This window comes from Sminthopsis crassicaudata, chromosome 4, assembly GCF_048593235.1.
Source record: "Sminthopsis crassicaudata isolate SCR6 chromosome 4, ASM4859323v1, whole genome shotgun sequence".
Lineage (NCBI taxonomy): Eukaryota > Metazoa > Chordata > Mammalia > Dasyuromorphia > Dasyuridae > Sminthopsis > Sminthopsis crassicaudata.
The window spans coordinates 353479655-353494501 of NC_133620.1; the positions used below are offsets into that span (position 1 = coordinate 353479655).

A 14847-nucleotide genomic window follows, 5' to 3' on the forward strand; every position below is an offset into this window, starting at 1 on the left:
AGGGGTTGGGAGGAGGATGGGGCAGAAATTAAAAGAGGGCAAGAAGAACGCTACATGGTCAGATAATTGCTTTAAAATGTTTATTTCTAGAAGTTAAAAGCAGATAGATACAGCAATAAAATATACAAAAACCAACTTTTTTTTTTTTTTTTTTTTACAGTATGAAGTATACATTGGAGTCAGAATGCAAGGAGGACTAGACAGCAGCTCAGAGGTTGTTTTACAAACAGAACCAATGTACAAGTAGGTAACAGGTAACATACCCCTTGGGGGCATGAGGAGGGAGAAGGGGAGTCTGAAAGGGTTTAGGGCAGCAGACTTACCCAAGACACTGTTGTGGAGGGGGAAGAATTAAATGGAGGAAAAGGTAAATCAAGTTTCAATTCCTTTCACTGTTTTTGTCATCACAACAATTAGAAAAGAAAACACATGCCACCTAAAATCACCAGTTCTAAATGCCCCCTCCCCAGGGCACCGTGTCAGCCACCTCTGCCCTAGCCCGCCTGGCAAAACAGCCACGGGGAGTTCTCTGGAGTACAGCTCTCAGTTTTCCAGCCTGCCCAGCCCAGGCGCCCCAAAGGGCCTGCACTAAGTGCCAACTCTATCCCATCCGAAAATGAACCACCCCAAGGGAACATCTAGAGTGCCCTTAGAGAGCCCAGTCTCCCCATTCAGCTCAAAGACTGCTGTGGGGATTGATGGAGAATGGCAAACAAGTGAGAACAGGACTTTTCCAGCTCCTCCCATCCCAAATGCTGCTTCTGGAGAAGAATGGGCTTAAATCCTCTTTAGGAAAGCCCACGGGACAATACTACAAAGGTGCTCTATTATTTGGCTGGCTAATACTAGGAAGGCAAAAAGGGAAGCACCAGAAGAGGCCTGAGGACAATTTAAGGCCAGTTAAGGACAGGGAGGGGGGAAGTGTCATCCTGCTCTCTCCCGGGTCCTAAAGTGGGACCTCCCCCCAGGGCTTGGAGAAAGCCAAGAGACAGACCCAGCCCAAGCATGAGCTCCTGGCAGAAAAGCTTCTTAGAATTCCTTTCTACTGGAACAGTCTATACTTATGTTAAAGATGAAAAAAGTGCTGAAAACTTTGAGGACCTAAGAGAGCCGGATCTTCTGAAACCAGGAGAGCACTTTGTGAGGCTCGAGGCCCAACACCACAGTGCTATTATGGGTCTGTCTCAGAAGTAGGATCCCTAAAGCAATAGGACTTAGACACTGAGAAACCAGAAGAGATGAGAAAGGTCATATGAGCCCGTGGAGGGAAGAGTCCCTCCAACCCAAATAAGGCACCCTAACAACCAAGCTCAGAACCAGAAACAAAGGCTTTGGGGCTAAGAGGCTAGCAAAGGGAATAAAAAGGTTTACCAAAGAAAATCTCAATATTTATTTATAGATATCTCATTTTAGGCTCTTCCTAAGCATGTCTGTTTTAAAGGCCAAGGGATAGTTTCAGCGCTTTAGTTACAATTTGAGGTAATCAATAATAAGCTTCTTGAGGGCAGGGATCATGTCAGATTTTATCTTTGTGTCCCAACACCTTGAGCATGTTTGTTGGATGGATAAATGAATGAATAAATCTGATGAAGAAACTCTAGGAGTCTAAGGAAAGATTACCATCTGGGATTGCTGATTACCTGGAAGAAGTCTCTGAGGAATCTTAAATACTTTTTTTTAAAAGCTCTGATATAGAAGAGAATGGAGTTTCTTTTCTTTTTTATTTTAACTTTTCCAAGTTTAAAAAGAAACTCAGAAGATTAAAAAATCCTCGCTTCTATTTGGATGTTAGCAAAATAATAGGTGCAGCAGGTGCTGGCAGCATTCAGTCAGATGCAGCCTGGAGCATTAATTTACAGAACAGGCACTGGATGCAGCTGGCACCAGTAGGCACTTGTCTAGCAAAACAAAAAACAAAACAGAAAAATCCAGAACACACACACAAATCCCCAAATTACTGAGGAAGAATGCTGTGGGGAAGAACCAAAGAACATTTCTTTCTTCTCCCTCCTGCCTCCTTCACCCCCACACTCCCACCTAAACAACCACAGTCTCAAAGGATGAACCATTTTGACTTCTATTTGGTTAATAGCATATAACCTAGAAGCATTCATTTCTCCAAGAGAAAGGTACCCTAATCACTTAAGGATAAACGAGAAGCAGGAGATCCAAGAAAATGATCTGGAGTCACAAAGATATAAGTTTCAGTTGATCTGGGATTTGGTTGTTGGGTTTGGGAGTTTTTGTGGAAGGGGTGGGGTGGGGTTTAGGTGTCTCAGTTACATCATTCTGTAGCTTCCATTCTTAGCCCATCACATGGGAGACGAAGCACATTCAGAAGTCAATTCCATGTCAAACGTGAGGGTCTCTGGAGGGAGAGAGAGAGAGAGAGAGAAAGAGAGAGAGAGAGAGAGAAGGAAGGACAGAGAGAGATACATACAGCTCAGTGACCTGATTTCCTTCAGCAAAACCCACCCCTCCAACCTGTCTAGTATCTTAGGTTTCCAGGCACAGTAACTCAGGTCATCACTATTTTTACCCATTTTTCTAATATCTCTCCTTCAAAAATGGCAACAATGCAGGCTAAATTCTAAAGAAATATGTCCTAATACCCTGGAGGGACCACACCTTGATCTCAAAAAAGGAATTCACACAAAAATCCTGCAAATAGAGATGAAACTAAGTATTTTGAAATTCAAGAGTCTTAAAGTCACGTTAGAAAATGACATTATACACTAGATGAGGTAATTAGTGGGAAAACAAGAAAAACAGTCTTGGAAGCTTGGATGACTACTTGCTCAGCAATACTGGAAAGCAGGTTCTTATTCAGGTACAGGTTGTCCTCTAAGCTCCCTTCCACTTCTGAGATTCTGTAGCATGACACAATTTTATATCTGATTTTGAACTTTAGATCTAAAGGATAACCTCAAGGTTTAGCTGAAGTGAATATTATATATAAACAGAGAAGTGTCTGATAACTTAAACTCTGCCAGCTTAGCAAAACCACAGTCCCACAACTCCCCATAATGCTTGTGACTTCCTGGTAGGTTTGAGGAGTGTTTGCTACTTGATAAGGGTTTCCGAGTCTTTTATTTAGTGTAAAAGTGAGTAGTATATGCAAATGATGTTTAAAGGAGCCTAGAAAGCTGCCTAAATTGGCTGAGTGATTTAGGGGATTGGGTACTTACAAACTCAAAGGCCATCTAATTTGCTCCTTGTGTCATGAAGCAATTTTGGTCAAAAGATAACTAGGGAGAAGGTTAACAAATTGGGCCGAAATGAAGTTTGAGAATGTGAAATCTGTTGGCAAAGATCCAGTCCACACTCCAAGGGACACAGACAACTTGGAATTGACTATTCTAAATCATCCCTTCCCCCTTCATTCCCATTGATTCTCCTCGTTATTCAGAATCTTCAGCTCAGGCTTCAAGATTTTCCCCATTTGCCCTTCTTCACTGCTCTCTCCACATAGCTACAAAACCTCAGCCAGACTAGTTTATAGATGCTAATGATCATTATTTGTACCATTATTGCTTTCAATAACTCCATGGGTTCCTCAGCTTTGTTTTCAGACACTCTTTTGCTTACAGTAACCTTCTTCTGGCCAATCAAAACTCTTCTTCAGTAAGTAAGTAACCCCTAACTGCTCCATTCCTTTATTTCACATGCTCTCAGTACATAATCCAATCAATTCAACCTCTATCAACCTATTTTCACTAGATGATTCTTCATTTACTTATATGCTGTTTTATAAGCACTCTTTCTTCTGTTTCCTATTTGTCTCTGTCTCCTTGAAGGCCAAAAGCTATTTTTTCCCACTATACCAGAAGGCTCCAAACCAGTGATCATAAATCAATTGAAAAATCAGATTTGGTTACTTGAGGCACTGAAGTCTTGTTGTCTCCATCTCTGTTTGCAAGTTGTTCGAAGAGTTCCTCAACAGAACTCCTTCCTACAAAATGGTCAGAGTTCTCTACCTCCTACTCCTCCAGTCCAGTGATCTCTGCACATGGTTACTAATTGACTGACTTCATCTGACAAGGAAGAAGCCTAGGGGTCTTTACAACTATGCACTCACCAAACTGTCCCCCTCCTGTTGAGGGCTCAGCTCCTTCACCATTATTTCCAAACTGCATCAATGAATCTAAAGTGCGGGGGGACATCGGCAGGTCAATGGTATTGCTGCAGGTCGTTCTGTAGGAAATGGGGAATGGGGGGGATGGGCGGGGTTGACATGACATAATAGAGAAAAAAAGAAAAACAACACACACACAACAAGCCATCAAACTCTGGTTTCCAACATAAAAAACAAAAGCTCAAGCTTCTAACACACAGCGGTCATTTTTGGAAATGACTGTGGTCTCTGGGGACCCCTCCCTAGCCCTTTAATGTTCTCTTTTACCCAATTTTCTACTCTCAGGGATAACTTAGGGTACAAGGAATGGAAGCACAACAGAGGAAAACACTTACGGGGTCACACAGATAAACTTGGTCTTCAGGTATGGAGCAGCACCTGTAAAATGCAAGGAAACACAGTTCTGTTAAGTGTAACTTAAATTTACAAATACATAAGAAGAGAAATATCCCTGGCCCAGGGAGACTTCATCATGTCAACATTCTAAGCCTTTCTTTTCCCCTTGTCTAACTAATACTGTCTCTGATAGTATAGCATGAAGCAATTATCTCTTTGCCCCAAGTGGACTTAGAGAGCTCCACAATTCTCCTCGATCTATCCCAACTGTTTTCTTATTTACTCAGGATCTTCAGGATTTCTGAGCTTATATTTAATTTACACAATGGCTTAACATTTTTGCTTCTGTTCTTTTACTTATCTGTCTTTGTTAATGTCTACAATCTAAAAGGTCTCAGGGAATGAGGACCAGGTCCACAGAATTCACTTTGTAAGATAGCCAGAACCACAAATAATTAGGAACTTATTAAACTCATAGTATAGATAATGGCCTGGGGATTTGTTAAAACAAATTTTCCTTGCATTGTTGTTTTTTGAAACTTGACAGGCTTATACTAATTTTCATGAATGAATCATTCCAATACAGTACTCAGCAAAAATCTCAACCCACAAACTATATTTTAGAAAATGTACCTAATGGAATGAGAATGGAATTCTAGTACTGGCTCTATCCTGGCTAGATGACCCTAAATAAATCATCTAATGTCATAGAGAATCAGTTTCTTAATTTGTAAAATGAAAGTATTTAACTAAATTACATTTAAGTTCTCTTTCATTTCTAACATTTTAATTCATGATTGGGACAGTAAGTTCAATCTAGGAAGAACTGATATAATTGAGTTTTAGATATATTTAGATAGTTATGTTTCTATATTCATAGACAGATAAATACCTGTGATTAGATAATTATATTTAGATATTCATAGATAAACAGATAGATACCTATGATGATGATAATTTAAGCCCTGGAATTTTGATGTGAGCTTTGTGTCTCTTAGGCAAATAACTTAAGGGTAGAACAAATAATAAGGCAGTCATTTAAAGATTGGGGCTTAAAAAGAAACAGACAAGTCAGAAAAGAAAAAGAGGGACTGAATTAAGAGCCTTCAGAGGACTTCTCAAAGATATGAGGGCCACGATGTTTAAGAAAGACTCATTCTAGAAGAGTCCAGCAAGATCTGCTGAGCTAGGGTTCTAATGGCTGTATGAAGAATTAAAAAACTTAGATCAACTATTACTGAGGTCCAGGCAGAAAAGACATTTAGTGAGTAAGGTTGTAGAAAGAAAATGCTTTGGTTTCTGGGGAATGGATAATGACATCAAGCCTGGTATAGTTATGAACCTGAATCTATAACTGTGATTTTCCTAAACTATAAGAAATATATATACTGAAGTTTCCTATAACTGTGGCAAATAGTTTGTTATTTTTAAATAGATATGTTGTGTTTGAGTGGGGAAGAGGCCAAGGAGGAAGATCTTTGGAGGAGATAATTCTGCCACTATGGGACCCGGCAGTAGAAACAGAGAGTAAGGATAGTCAGAGAGCTTTTTGTTGGTGGACTGCCCTCATATTCCTTTTCTTCATGCCAGCAACCTGCACCCCTCTGTTTTTCTATCCTCCTCATGTTTTAACTGTCTCATCATGTTCAAAAGAGCCCCTAGGTACACGATCTGTGACTCACCCACCTTCCTCCTATCAAAAGCAATCAAGTTATTGCATGCCAGTTTCTTTCTTGTGACCGACATCCTTCCCCCAGGAGACACAGAAGGCCTATCCCTCCCACTCCCAAACATGATAGGAAGAGGAAAATGTTAATCAAGGATGTGGCCTCTGATTGAGATCTTGTGTCTTAAAGCCTAAATAGCCAGACTACCAGCCCAGGCCTGGATGGTCTCTACAAAACAAGAAGGCAAAAGTGACTGTGGCTGATTAATAGATCTCCAACTGAAGGACAAGGTGGAGAGAGAGAGATAAGGAGCAATCAGGAAGTCACATCATAAACTGCATCATAAACAAACTGAATTGGCAGAACAAAGACAAAGAGAAACCCAATTAGTTCATGTAGGTATCTCCTTTTCCACTTCCCCACTCCATAGATACAATTATTAATGTATCCTTTTAATTTTTAAAAAGTTTATACTTTGAAATTCTCCTAAAATTATGGCAAAACAAAGAGAAAATGGGGCTAGGTCAGGGAAAAAGAGCCAAGTGAAGCAGACTTCAAGAGAGAACATTTTGTTCTTCACCTTTAAAAACACAATGGCTGTATAATTTCCATTTTGTATTTTGTAAACTTTATTTAAATCAGCATAGAATTTCTCTCATGACTTTGAAGAGTCCTCAATGAAGTGTGGGAAATTATAGCAGAAAAGATTCAGAAAGGTACAAATGAAATCCCTGGGCCCTCTTTTAGCAGGGGACTGAATGATGTAGTCATTACTTTCAAGTATAAAAATATACACACACATATAGAATGCTCATATTTGCTAATGTATACATGATATGTTTATATACATTATGCTTTTGGCTGGGTAGGAAATCTCAGCAGAGGAATGAAGTACAATCTGTCTATAATTTAGATTCTGCCTAATGGATAAATAATGCAAATATATGAACAAAAACCTTCAAAAGATAGTGAAAATTATTAACAGCCATAGAAAAAAATTGCTTCAAATTGCTAATGATAAAAAAACAAAAACAAATCAAAACAATGAGATTTCACCAAATACCAATAAATAGATAAAGATAACAAAAGCTAGAAATATTCAACGTTGATTTGGCTGTAAAGTCAGGTACACTAATACAATGATGGTAGAGCTATGAATTAGTCCAGTCATTTTGGAAAGCAATTTGGAATTATGTTGAAGAAGTGATGAAAATATCCACATCTGGAGATCCATCACCTAAATATTTCCCCTAAGGAAGTCAAATAGAAAGAAACAAAGAAAGGTCCCATACATACCAAAGTATTCATACTATTTTTTGTGGTAGCTTTAAAAATTGGAAACAAAGACATACTCTCCTTGGCAGCAGAATGGCTAAACTGTGTGACATATGTATATATTAAATAATGGGGTTTTTTTTAGAGAAAAACATGAAGAATTCAGAGAAACATGGAAGGTTTATATAAACTGCTGCAGAGTAACGTAAGCAGAACCAAGTAAACAACATACACAATAGCTTTAGCAGTTTTAACAAAAAAGAAAGAAAAGAACAAAGAATCTGAATAATTTTGAAATTATATTGACCAAGTTTAGCTTCAGAGAACAAATGAGAAAATGTACCTCCCTCCCTTCTCTGAATATATGGATGACTATGCAGATAAATGCATATACTTTCAAATGTGGTCAATATGTTGGGTAAGGTTGAATTTGCTAAACTTTTTTTTTCCACTTAAAAAAATCTTTGTTACATGGGCTTAGGTCACAGAGAGAGAGGGGAAGATGTTTTAAAATTAAAGAGATAAAAATGAGAGGCTTCAATTAAAAAAAAAACCAAAAAACTTTATGGTCTTAAAAGGCTTCCTGTAGAAGACTGAGACACTAATACATTTGGCTATCAAACTGTGTATACTTTTTGATCAGCAGTGTCTATTGAGTCTGTATTCCAAAGAGAGCATAAAAAAAGGGAAAAAGACCCATATGTGCAAAAATATTTGTAGCAGCCCTTTTTGTAGTGGCAAAGAACTGGAAACTGAATGGATACCCATCAGTTGAGGAATGGCTGAATAAGTTATGGTATATGAACACAATGGAATATTATTGTTCTATAAGAAATAATCAGCAGGCTGATTTCAGAAAGGCCTGGACTTACATGAACTGATGCAAAGTGAAATGAGTAGAGAACCATTGTATATGGCAACAGCAAGATTATGTGATGATCAACTGTGATGGATTTGGCTCTTTTCAACAATGAAGTGATTCATCTGCATCCAGTAAGAGGACCATGGAGACTGAATATGGATCACAACATAGTATTTTCACCTTTTTTTTGTGGTTGTTGTTTGCTTGTTTTTTTTTCCTTCCTTTTGAGCTGATTTTCTTATGCAGATGATAAATAGTGGAAATATGTTTAGAAAAATTACACAGGTTTAACCTATATTGGATTACTTGCTATCTAGGGGAGGGTGGAAAAAAGTAAAAAATATAGAACACTTAAGTTTTGCAAGGTTAAATGTTGAAAACTATCTTTGCATGTATTCAAAACAAAACAACTTATTTTATAAAAAAAGGAGATTCCCATGGTACCAAAGTAGTTAAATGACTAGTCACTTCCCTCATAAGTGTCAAAGATGAGGCTTGAACCCAAATCTTTTGGACTTTAAATAACTTTGCTTTGGCCTCTATCCTTTCCTATGTATGCATATATAAGGATCCAGGAATAATTTTTGATTTGTGTCTGTATCATGGTGGGAAATTCTTGGCAAGGAAACTATGTTCACCAAAGTAGATCAAAACCAGCAATGCCCTAGAATCTTTTCTGGGGCTTGCTAGTGATTGTCTAGCTATTAAGTGCCAGGGCAGAACCTAAATTCAGGTCACTTCACCTCCCAATCTAGGACTATGTCCACTAATCTACACGCCTTCTGCAGTTCACTGCCCCAACCCAAGCAAGAGACCAGGAGAGTAAAGTTGATTATTAGAGGGATAGGATTGGAGTTTAGAAGAGCAGGGTTCGAATTAGACCAGAGATATCTACTATCTATGACAAGTAACTGACAATTGGATTTTAGTTTCTTCCTTAGTAAAATGAAAGGGTCAAACTCACTGAGCTCTCTGTCTTTTTCCACTTCTAAATCCATGATCCTATGATCCTAAACTTCCTTCCTTCAGTAATTACTGATATGTTCCCCATGTCCAGGAAATCTGTGATTAACTCCAATGGAATACTATCTACCCTCTGCTTCAGCATCTTTACCTCACCTAATATTGCCATCTACCACTCAAAAAACTTTAGGAAACATAAAGCACAGTTGTATATATCCAGTTACCACCACCAGCTCTATTCTCGATACTGTCTTAAGTTTTGAGGTTTTATATGTATGTTTGTCCTGTGCCCTTCATTAAACTAGGAATTCCTGGAAAGAATGAACCGTTTCTTCCTTTCTTTACAATCCTTCCAAGAGGGCTCTAATCCATGATGGTGACTGCTCATCACTGACTCACTGAAGGCCTACAGGAAAGCTAGATCATTTACACATTACCTTTCTATCCTCCAGGGACCCAGTGACTTTCCACCTCTCCAAGGGGACTCAGAATTCAATGCCAGGTACAGGGAAAATCAACGACTACCTGGGTCAGCTTCAGGATGCTCCTGACTCTCTGGCCGGCAATACTTTCCAAATGCCTCCTCCTTAGGAATGTCAGGGTAGAGATAGACCAGAGGAGACACCAGGATGTTGGTGGCATCCATGATTTTATAGCCCATGATGATTTCAGCAAAGGACATATTGTTTAGCTGCTGCTTTGTATATGGTTCCACTGACTGGATCTGCGTCTTGCCTGTGGTAGAATGATAGAATGTGAGAAAGAAGAGCACTAGCCATATGCCCAAGGATGCGAGGAAAATCTGCCCCCTTTACCCCGGGGAGAGATGACCACCAATAGCAACACCTCACATTTTTATAGAAAAGCACTTAATACCAGAGATGCAGCCTGAGGCCTGGTGCTGAGAATCAGCAGCAGCTTTAGCAACAAAGAGGGTGGGTTCTGAAAGGAAACCTGGAAGGCCAGTTATGGCTATGAAAGGATCATGGAGCCCCCTCTGGTGGAAAGATTTTACAAGAAAAACCTGAAAGACTGAGAGGCAGGGAAAATGGATCTCAAGGGAATTACAAAAGCATAAATAAGCAAGTAAATGAAGAAATGAGTGAAGAGAATCTGTGGGCTGGAAGGGAGGCAGGCTCATTTATTCCAGCCCCTCTCTCTCAACTGACAGTGCTGGGTAGATGAGATTTGCTTTATTTCAGCACAAAGCATTAAATGTCCCTTTGTAACTCTGAGGAAACACAGGAAGGTCATAAGGGGCAGCTACGGACAGTCACAGTGGCCCACATCAGGGACAGGGAGGGAAGGCCAGCTTACCACTGATATCCTTCTCCACCCAGGTGAAGGTGATTCCTCCCTCTTTGCTGCTCTCGCTGAACCTCAGCAGAAAAGTCCCAGGGGGTTTCGTGCTCAGGATGGCTCGTTCTCGTTCTTTGCTAATGAATCCCATTATGTACCTGTGGCCAAATGGGGCAGAAGGAGGGTTAAGACTCGACGCCTCCCTGCTCCGGTGCCATCGAGCGTCTTCAGAAACTAGAATTGACCTAGGCTGTTTCCCACTGGGGCGCTCACTCTTCCTCCTCCAACCAGAAACGCTGGCTTACCCTTCATTCCACAGTGCCAAAATGTACTTCTTTACAAGGTCAATAATGTTGTCCAACCAAACCCAGAAGGAGAAACCTTTGCCAGCCATGTTTTCCTGGAGAGAAATATGTGTTACATCTAACAGGCAGTTCCTTACTCCACAGAGTATCAAATTTCCCCAAAGAGAACATAGCACAGGGAATCTATAGCTAACTTCCCTTTCTCTCTTTAGACTAAGTTAAAATGTCCTCTCACCCCACAAAATCTCCACTCAAAAACATACCCCACACACACACTGTCCTAAAGAGAGGACCCATTTCTACCCTCAGAAAAATGCCAAGTTCCCAAGGATAAACACTTTCTCCCTATTCCCATCTAAAGGCAGGCCAATAGGGATTCAGTAACTGGAACGCTTACTTTGCAAAATTTGGCCCATGTGATCTGGCACCCTGAATAATTCACCCCAGGTCCTAAAAGGAAAAAGAATTAGGTGATGAGATTTTCAACTTTGTATCAAAGTCTGATTTCCCAAGAATAATCAACATTTGTCCTACAAATAGGTGGCTTTGGAAGGACCCAGATTAATACTACTAGCGTTCTATAATCAGCAAGATCTATTTTTTTGAACTACCTTTCCAAAACTATGGACAAGCTTCACTGTGTGAGTTACACTCTTTCACATTGTCTTCCTTATCAAAAGTATACGCTGGAAAGATGGCAGACATGCTCAGTCTTTAGTTCCGGTATAGAATAAAGCTGTCATATACATACAAATACCATTTATGACCTATTTCTTTGCAAAGCTAGAAAAAATGGGTTATAAATGGATACTGTAAAGCATCTAACTTACTACTGAGATTCTTCTTACAAGAAGAAGCTATATATATAATTTACAGGAGGATTGGGCATGTGATGCTGCAACTTTTTCTTCCTCATTTAATGTGGACACATAAGATTCTAGAGAGAGGAGACTGTGGGAAGGAAGAACAGCAATCCTGAGAAGAATTTTGGCCCCATAACCCATAGAAAGCCCTTCCTCAAATGCAGCTGCTGCTCCTTCTACTCCCTAGTTCTATGAAGCATAAGTTTGCTATCCCCCATTTGTCTTCTTACACATTTGCAGTCAGATTTTCTGAATGAATAATATGTCATTAATTTTATGTTTTCTATGGGAACATCACTTTTCAGCAGCTACCTACCTAAAAGTTTCTCTGCTAGTGTGGTCAACTGCTCAATGCTCAAGCCCCTCTTCGTGGTAGAAGAAAACTGCCAGCTTAGCACCTCAGCAACTTGATCCCATGTCCCAATAGGAGGCTTGGTGAAGAAGTTAACATTCTGCTCAAGAAACATATCACATTTATCAGTTAATGGCAAGAAGTCTGGGGTTAAAGATACACAGAAAAGAACAGCAGGCTGTTCCTAATCACAGATAAAAGTCATATGGTTCCCCAGATGGATACACTAACCTTGGGGTTATTGGTCAACAGATTATACCAAAGGATTGAAGCCCAGGCATTTGGCATCTGACAAATATTAGAGATTACCACCACTGGTAAAGAGTGTGTCTGTGGAATAAGAGAAGCAGAATTATTAGTATATCCTCAAACTTCTCAATTTCCCATTTTGCAACTATATAAAATTAATTCTTAACCAAATGTTCTAGAACATAGGTCTGGATCTTTGCACAGGATAGCCTAATTTCCAAATAATAAGATAGAAGATATCCTCCTAAAGTCAGGAGAGCAAAGTTCTAGTCCCAGCTTTGCCACTAATTCCCAAGGTGACTAACCAAGTCACTGAAGGGTGTTGGACTTCAATTTCCCATCTGTAAAACTAGGGGTGGGGACAGCATGTGCAGCCAAAGTTTCTCTCTTTCCAATAGACCCATGCTCCCAAAGAGAGATCAATTTTACATCATGGAAGTTTTCCTAAAAATTGTATATATGAATAAAATTGCTACAAAGTATATTTATAACACATAAGTGTAAAGATCCTGTTGTCTCTAGGTTATCCTTCCAGTCTGCTGTCTCAACTCACTCCCAGACTAGACTCACTCCAGACCCAATGCTGCCCTCTTTTATACTTGAAGAGATTGTAGTGAGAACTCAACAGGCTTGTGAGAAAAATACTTCAACCAATGAACTTGCTCCTTTTAAAGGTTGTGTAAACTCCTTTTCAAAACTCCTTTTAAAGGTATAAACTCCTTTAAATATGTAAACTCCTCCTGAGAAGTTCAAAGGTGTAAACTCCCCCTAAAGGCTGGAACTAAAGGTGTGAATTCTGAGCTAGAGAATTGCCCAGACAACCTGAGTTCTCACCTTGTAATCCTAACATATAAGGAGTTTTTAAAAAATGATTTAAGGAATCCTGTGGCGAAACCTTCTATAAAACAAACCAGTACCCTCTAGTTTATCCAATTTATAAATTCCAAATTTCATGTTTGAATTAAAGCAGCAAACTCTTCTATCTTCTTCAAAGTGCCTAATTCAGAACCCTACCTACAGAAGGCCCAAAGAAAGGGGATAAGGCCAGTTGAAGATGAGGGAACAGGAAGGTGAACAAGAGGACCAAACAATTGTTGAAATGTCGAAGTAAGATTCAGATTGTCTTGTCTCTAGACAAACTTTTCTACACTAAATATGCCCCTCCCTGTCCAGATTCTCCTGCAAGACAAACCTCCAAGTCGATCTTTAGGCCTTGATGGTAAACTTCTGTCTCAAAGGTGATGAGATGAAGTTCTTCAGTCACTATCAGAGAGGCCTATAAAGAGAAAACAGACAATTAGCTTTAGAGATCAAAGAAAACAGTATTATCCACCAACTCCAGAAGAGGAAAGGGAATTCATTCAATAACTTGGACTTCTCCATCCCCAGTTCTCTATCTCTCCAGCTGAAATAACAACCAACCTTTATGAATGCCTCCAAGTGTCACCTTTTCAAACAAGGTAGTCCTTAATTCTTTCAACGACTGCTTCCCTCCCATTCTTAGCCTTAAGAAATTCTTTTTTTAAATTGAATATTTTTCCCAGTTACATATAAAACATTTTTTACATGTTTTTAAAATTTGTGAATTCCAGATTCTCCCTTTCTTTTAACACCTCCTTATTGAGAAACCCATGTAAAGTTGTGCAAAGCATTTCCATAAAAGTCATGTTACACAAAAAACCATAGATCTCCACTCCCTTGCTTAAAAAAAAAAAAAAAAAAAAAACTCAAGAAAAAAATGAAAGTTAAAAAGAAAGCATGCTTCACTCCAGACAATCAGTTCTTTCTCTGGATATGGATAGCATTCAAGAAATTATTTTTCCCTCCTCATGATTTCACTTGACACTTGGATTGTTTCTCTTATGCCCTAATGGTCTACTTTGTACTTCAATCGTTAATATATGTTTTGTATAACTCCACTAAATTGTGAGTAGTATGACAGGGATCATGTCTTGTCTATTTCTCTACCACCTTCAGTAAATACATAGTATGGTATATATGGCAGATAATGTCAATTAATTAAGTTGAACTAAATTAATGTCCTGAGATCAAACATTATACAAAGAGGCCAAAAACAGACCTGGGTACATGCTCAGAAATAAACAAATATGTAAAAGAAATGATGCCTGTCCTTAAAGAGCTTAACGTGCATAATTTCAAAAGGATTGTACAATGAAGTCCTTAACAAGAGAACTTTTTCCCAGCAAAATAAGATGAACTAAGGAGTTAATCACTCGAAACTGAAGGATAACTAGATGCACAAAGAAGATAGAGAGAATGAAAAAGATAACAGGTTCTCATGAAAATCTCTACTATGACCCTTTCTCTCCCCCATCTTTACCAAAAGGATTCTAGGGAAAATAGGGGACAAAAAACCACCCTTAAATGCTATGCGATAGAAATTGTTGTTGTATCTGAAGACGACCGTGCTCTCAGGGAGGTGATGCCATGACATGCAAGTGAACTGGATTTAAGGGAGGGAGGGCTGGTGGCAATAAAACTGTCAAGCTAATGAAATCTTTTAAATCTCAGGCAAGATGG

The 14847-nt window shown here is 39.2% G+C and overlaps 1 protein-coding gene across 2 annotated transcripts in view; it reads right to left on the reverse strand.

Annotated features, from left to right (window-relative positions):
- Positions 1 to 66: 66 nt before the first annotated feature.
- The window catches only part of STAT3 (signal transducer and activator of transcription 3), a 58091-nt gene continuing 43310 nt past the window's right edge, over positions 67 to 14847 (reverse strand). The window contains exons 15-24 of one of the 2 annotated variants that reach the window (XM_074261580.1): positions 13499 to 13582; positions 12289 to 12387; positions 12022 to 12157; positions 11240 to 11292; positions 10843 to 10937; positions 10556 to 10695; positions 9764 to 9973; positions 4471 to 4513; positions 4079 to 4194; positions 67 to 2368 (exon numbers count right to left, since the gene is read on the reverse strand). In XM_074261580.1, the coding sequence (XP_074117681.1) occupies positions 2313 to 2368; positions 4079 to 4194; positions 4471 to 4513; positions 9764 to 9973; positions 10556 to 10695; positions 10843 to 10937; positions 11240 to 11292; positions 12022 to 12157; positions 12289 to 12387; positions 13499 to 13582 (1032 nt within the window). In that variant the 3' untranslated portion in view covers positions 67 to 2312. Of the gene's footprint in view, positions 2369 to 4078; positions 4195 to 4470; positions 4514 to 9760; positions 9974 to 10555; positions 10696 to 10842; positions 10938 to 11239; positions 11293 to 12021; positions 12158 to 12288; positions 12388 to 13498; positions 13583 to 14847 lie in introns of both variants that reach the window. The other variant, XM_074261579.1, reaches the window with a different exon arrangement.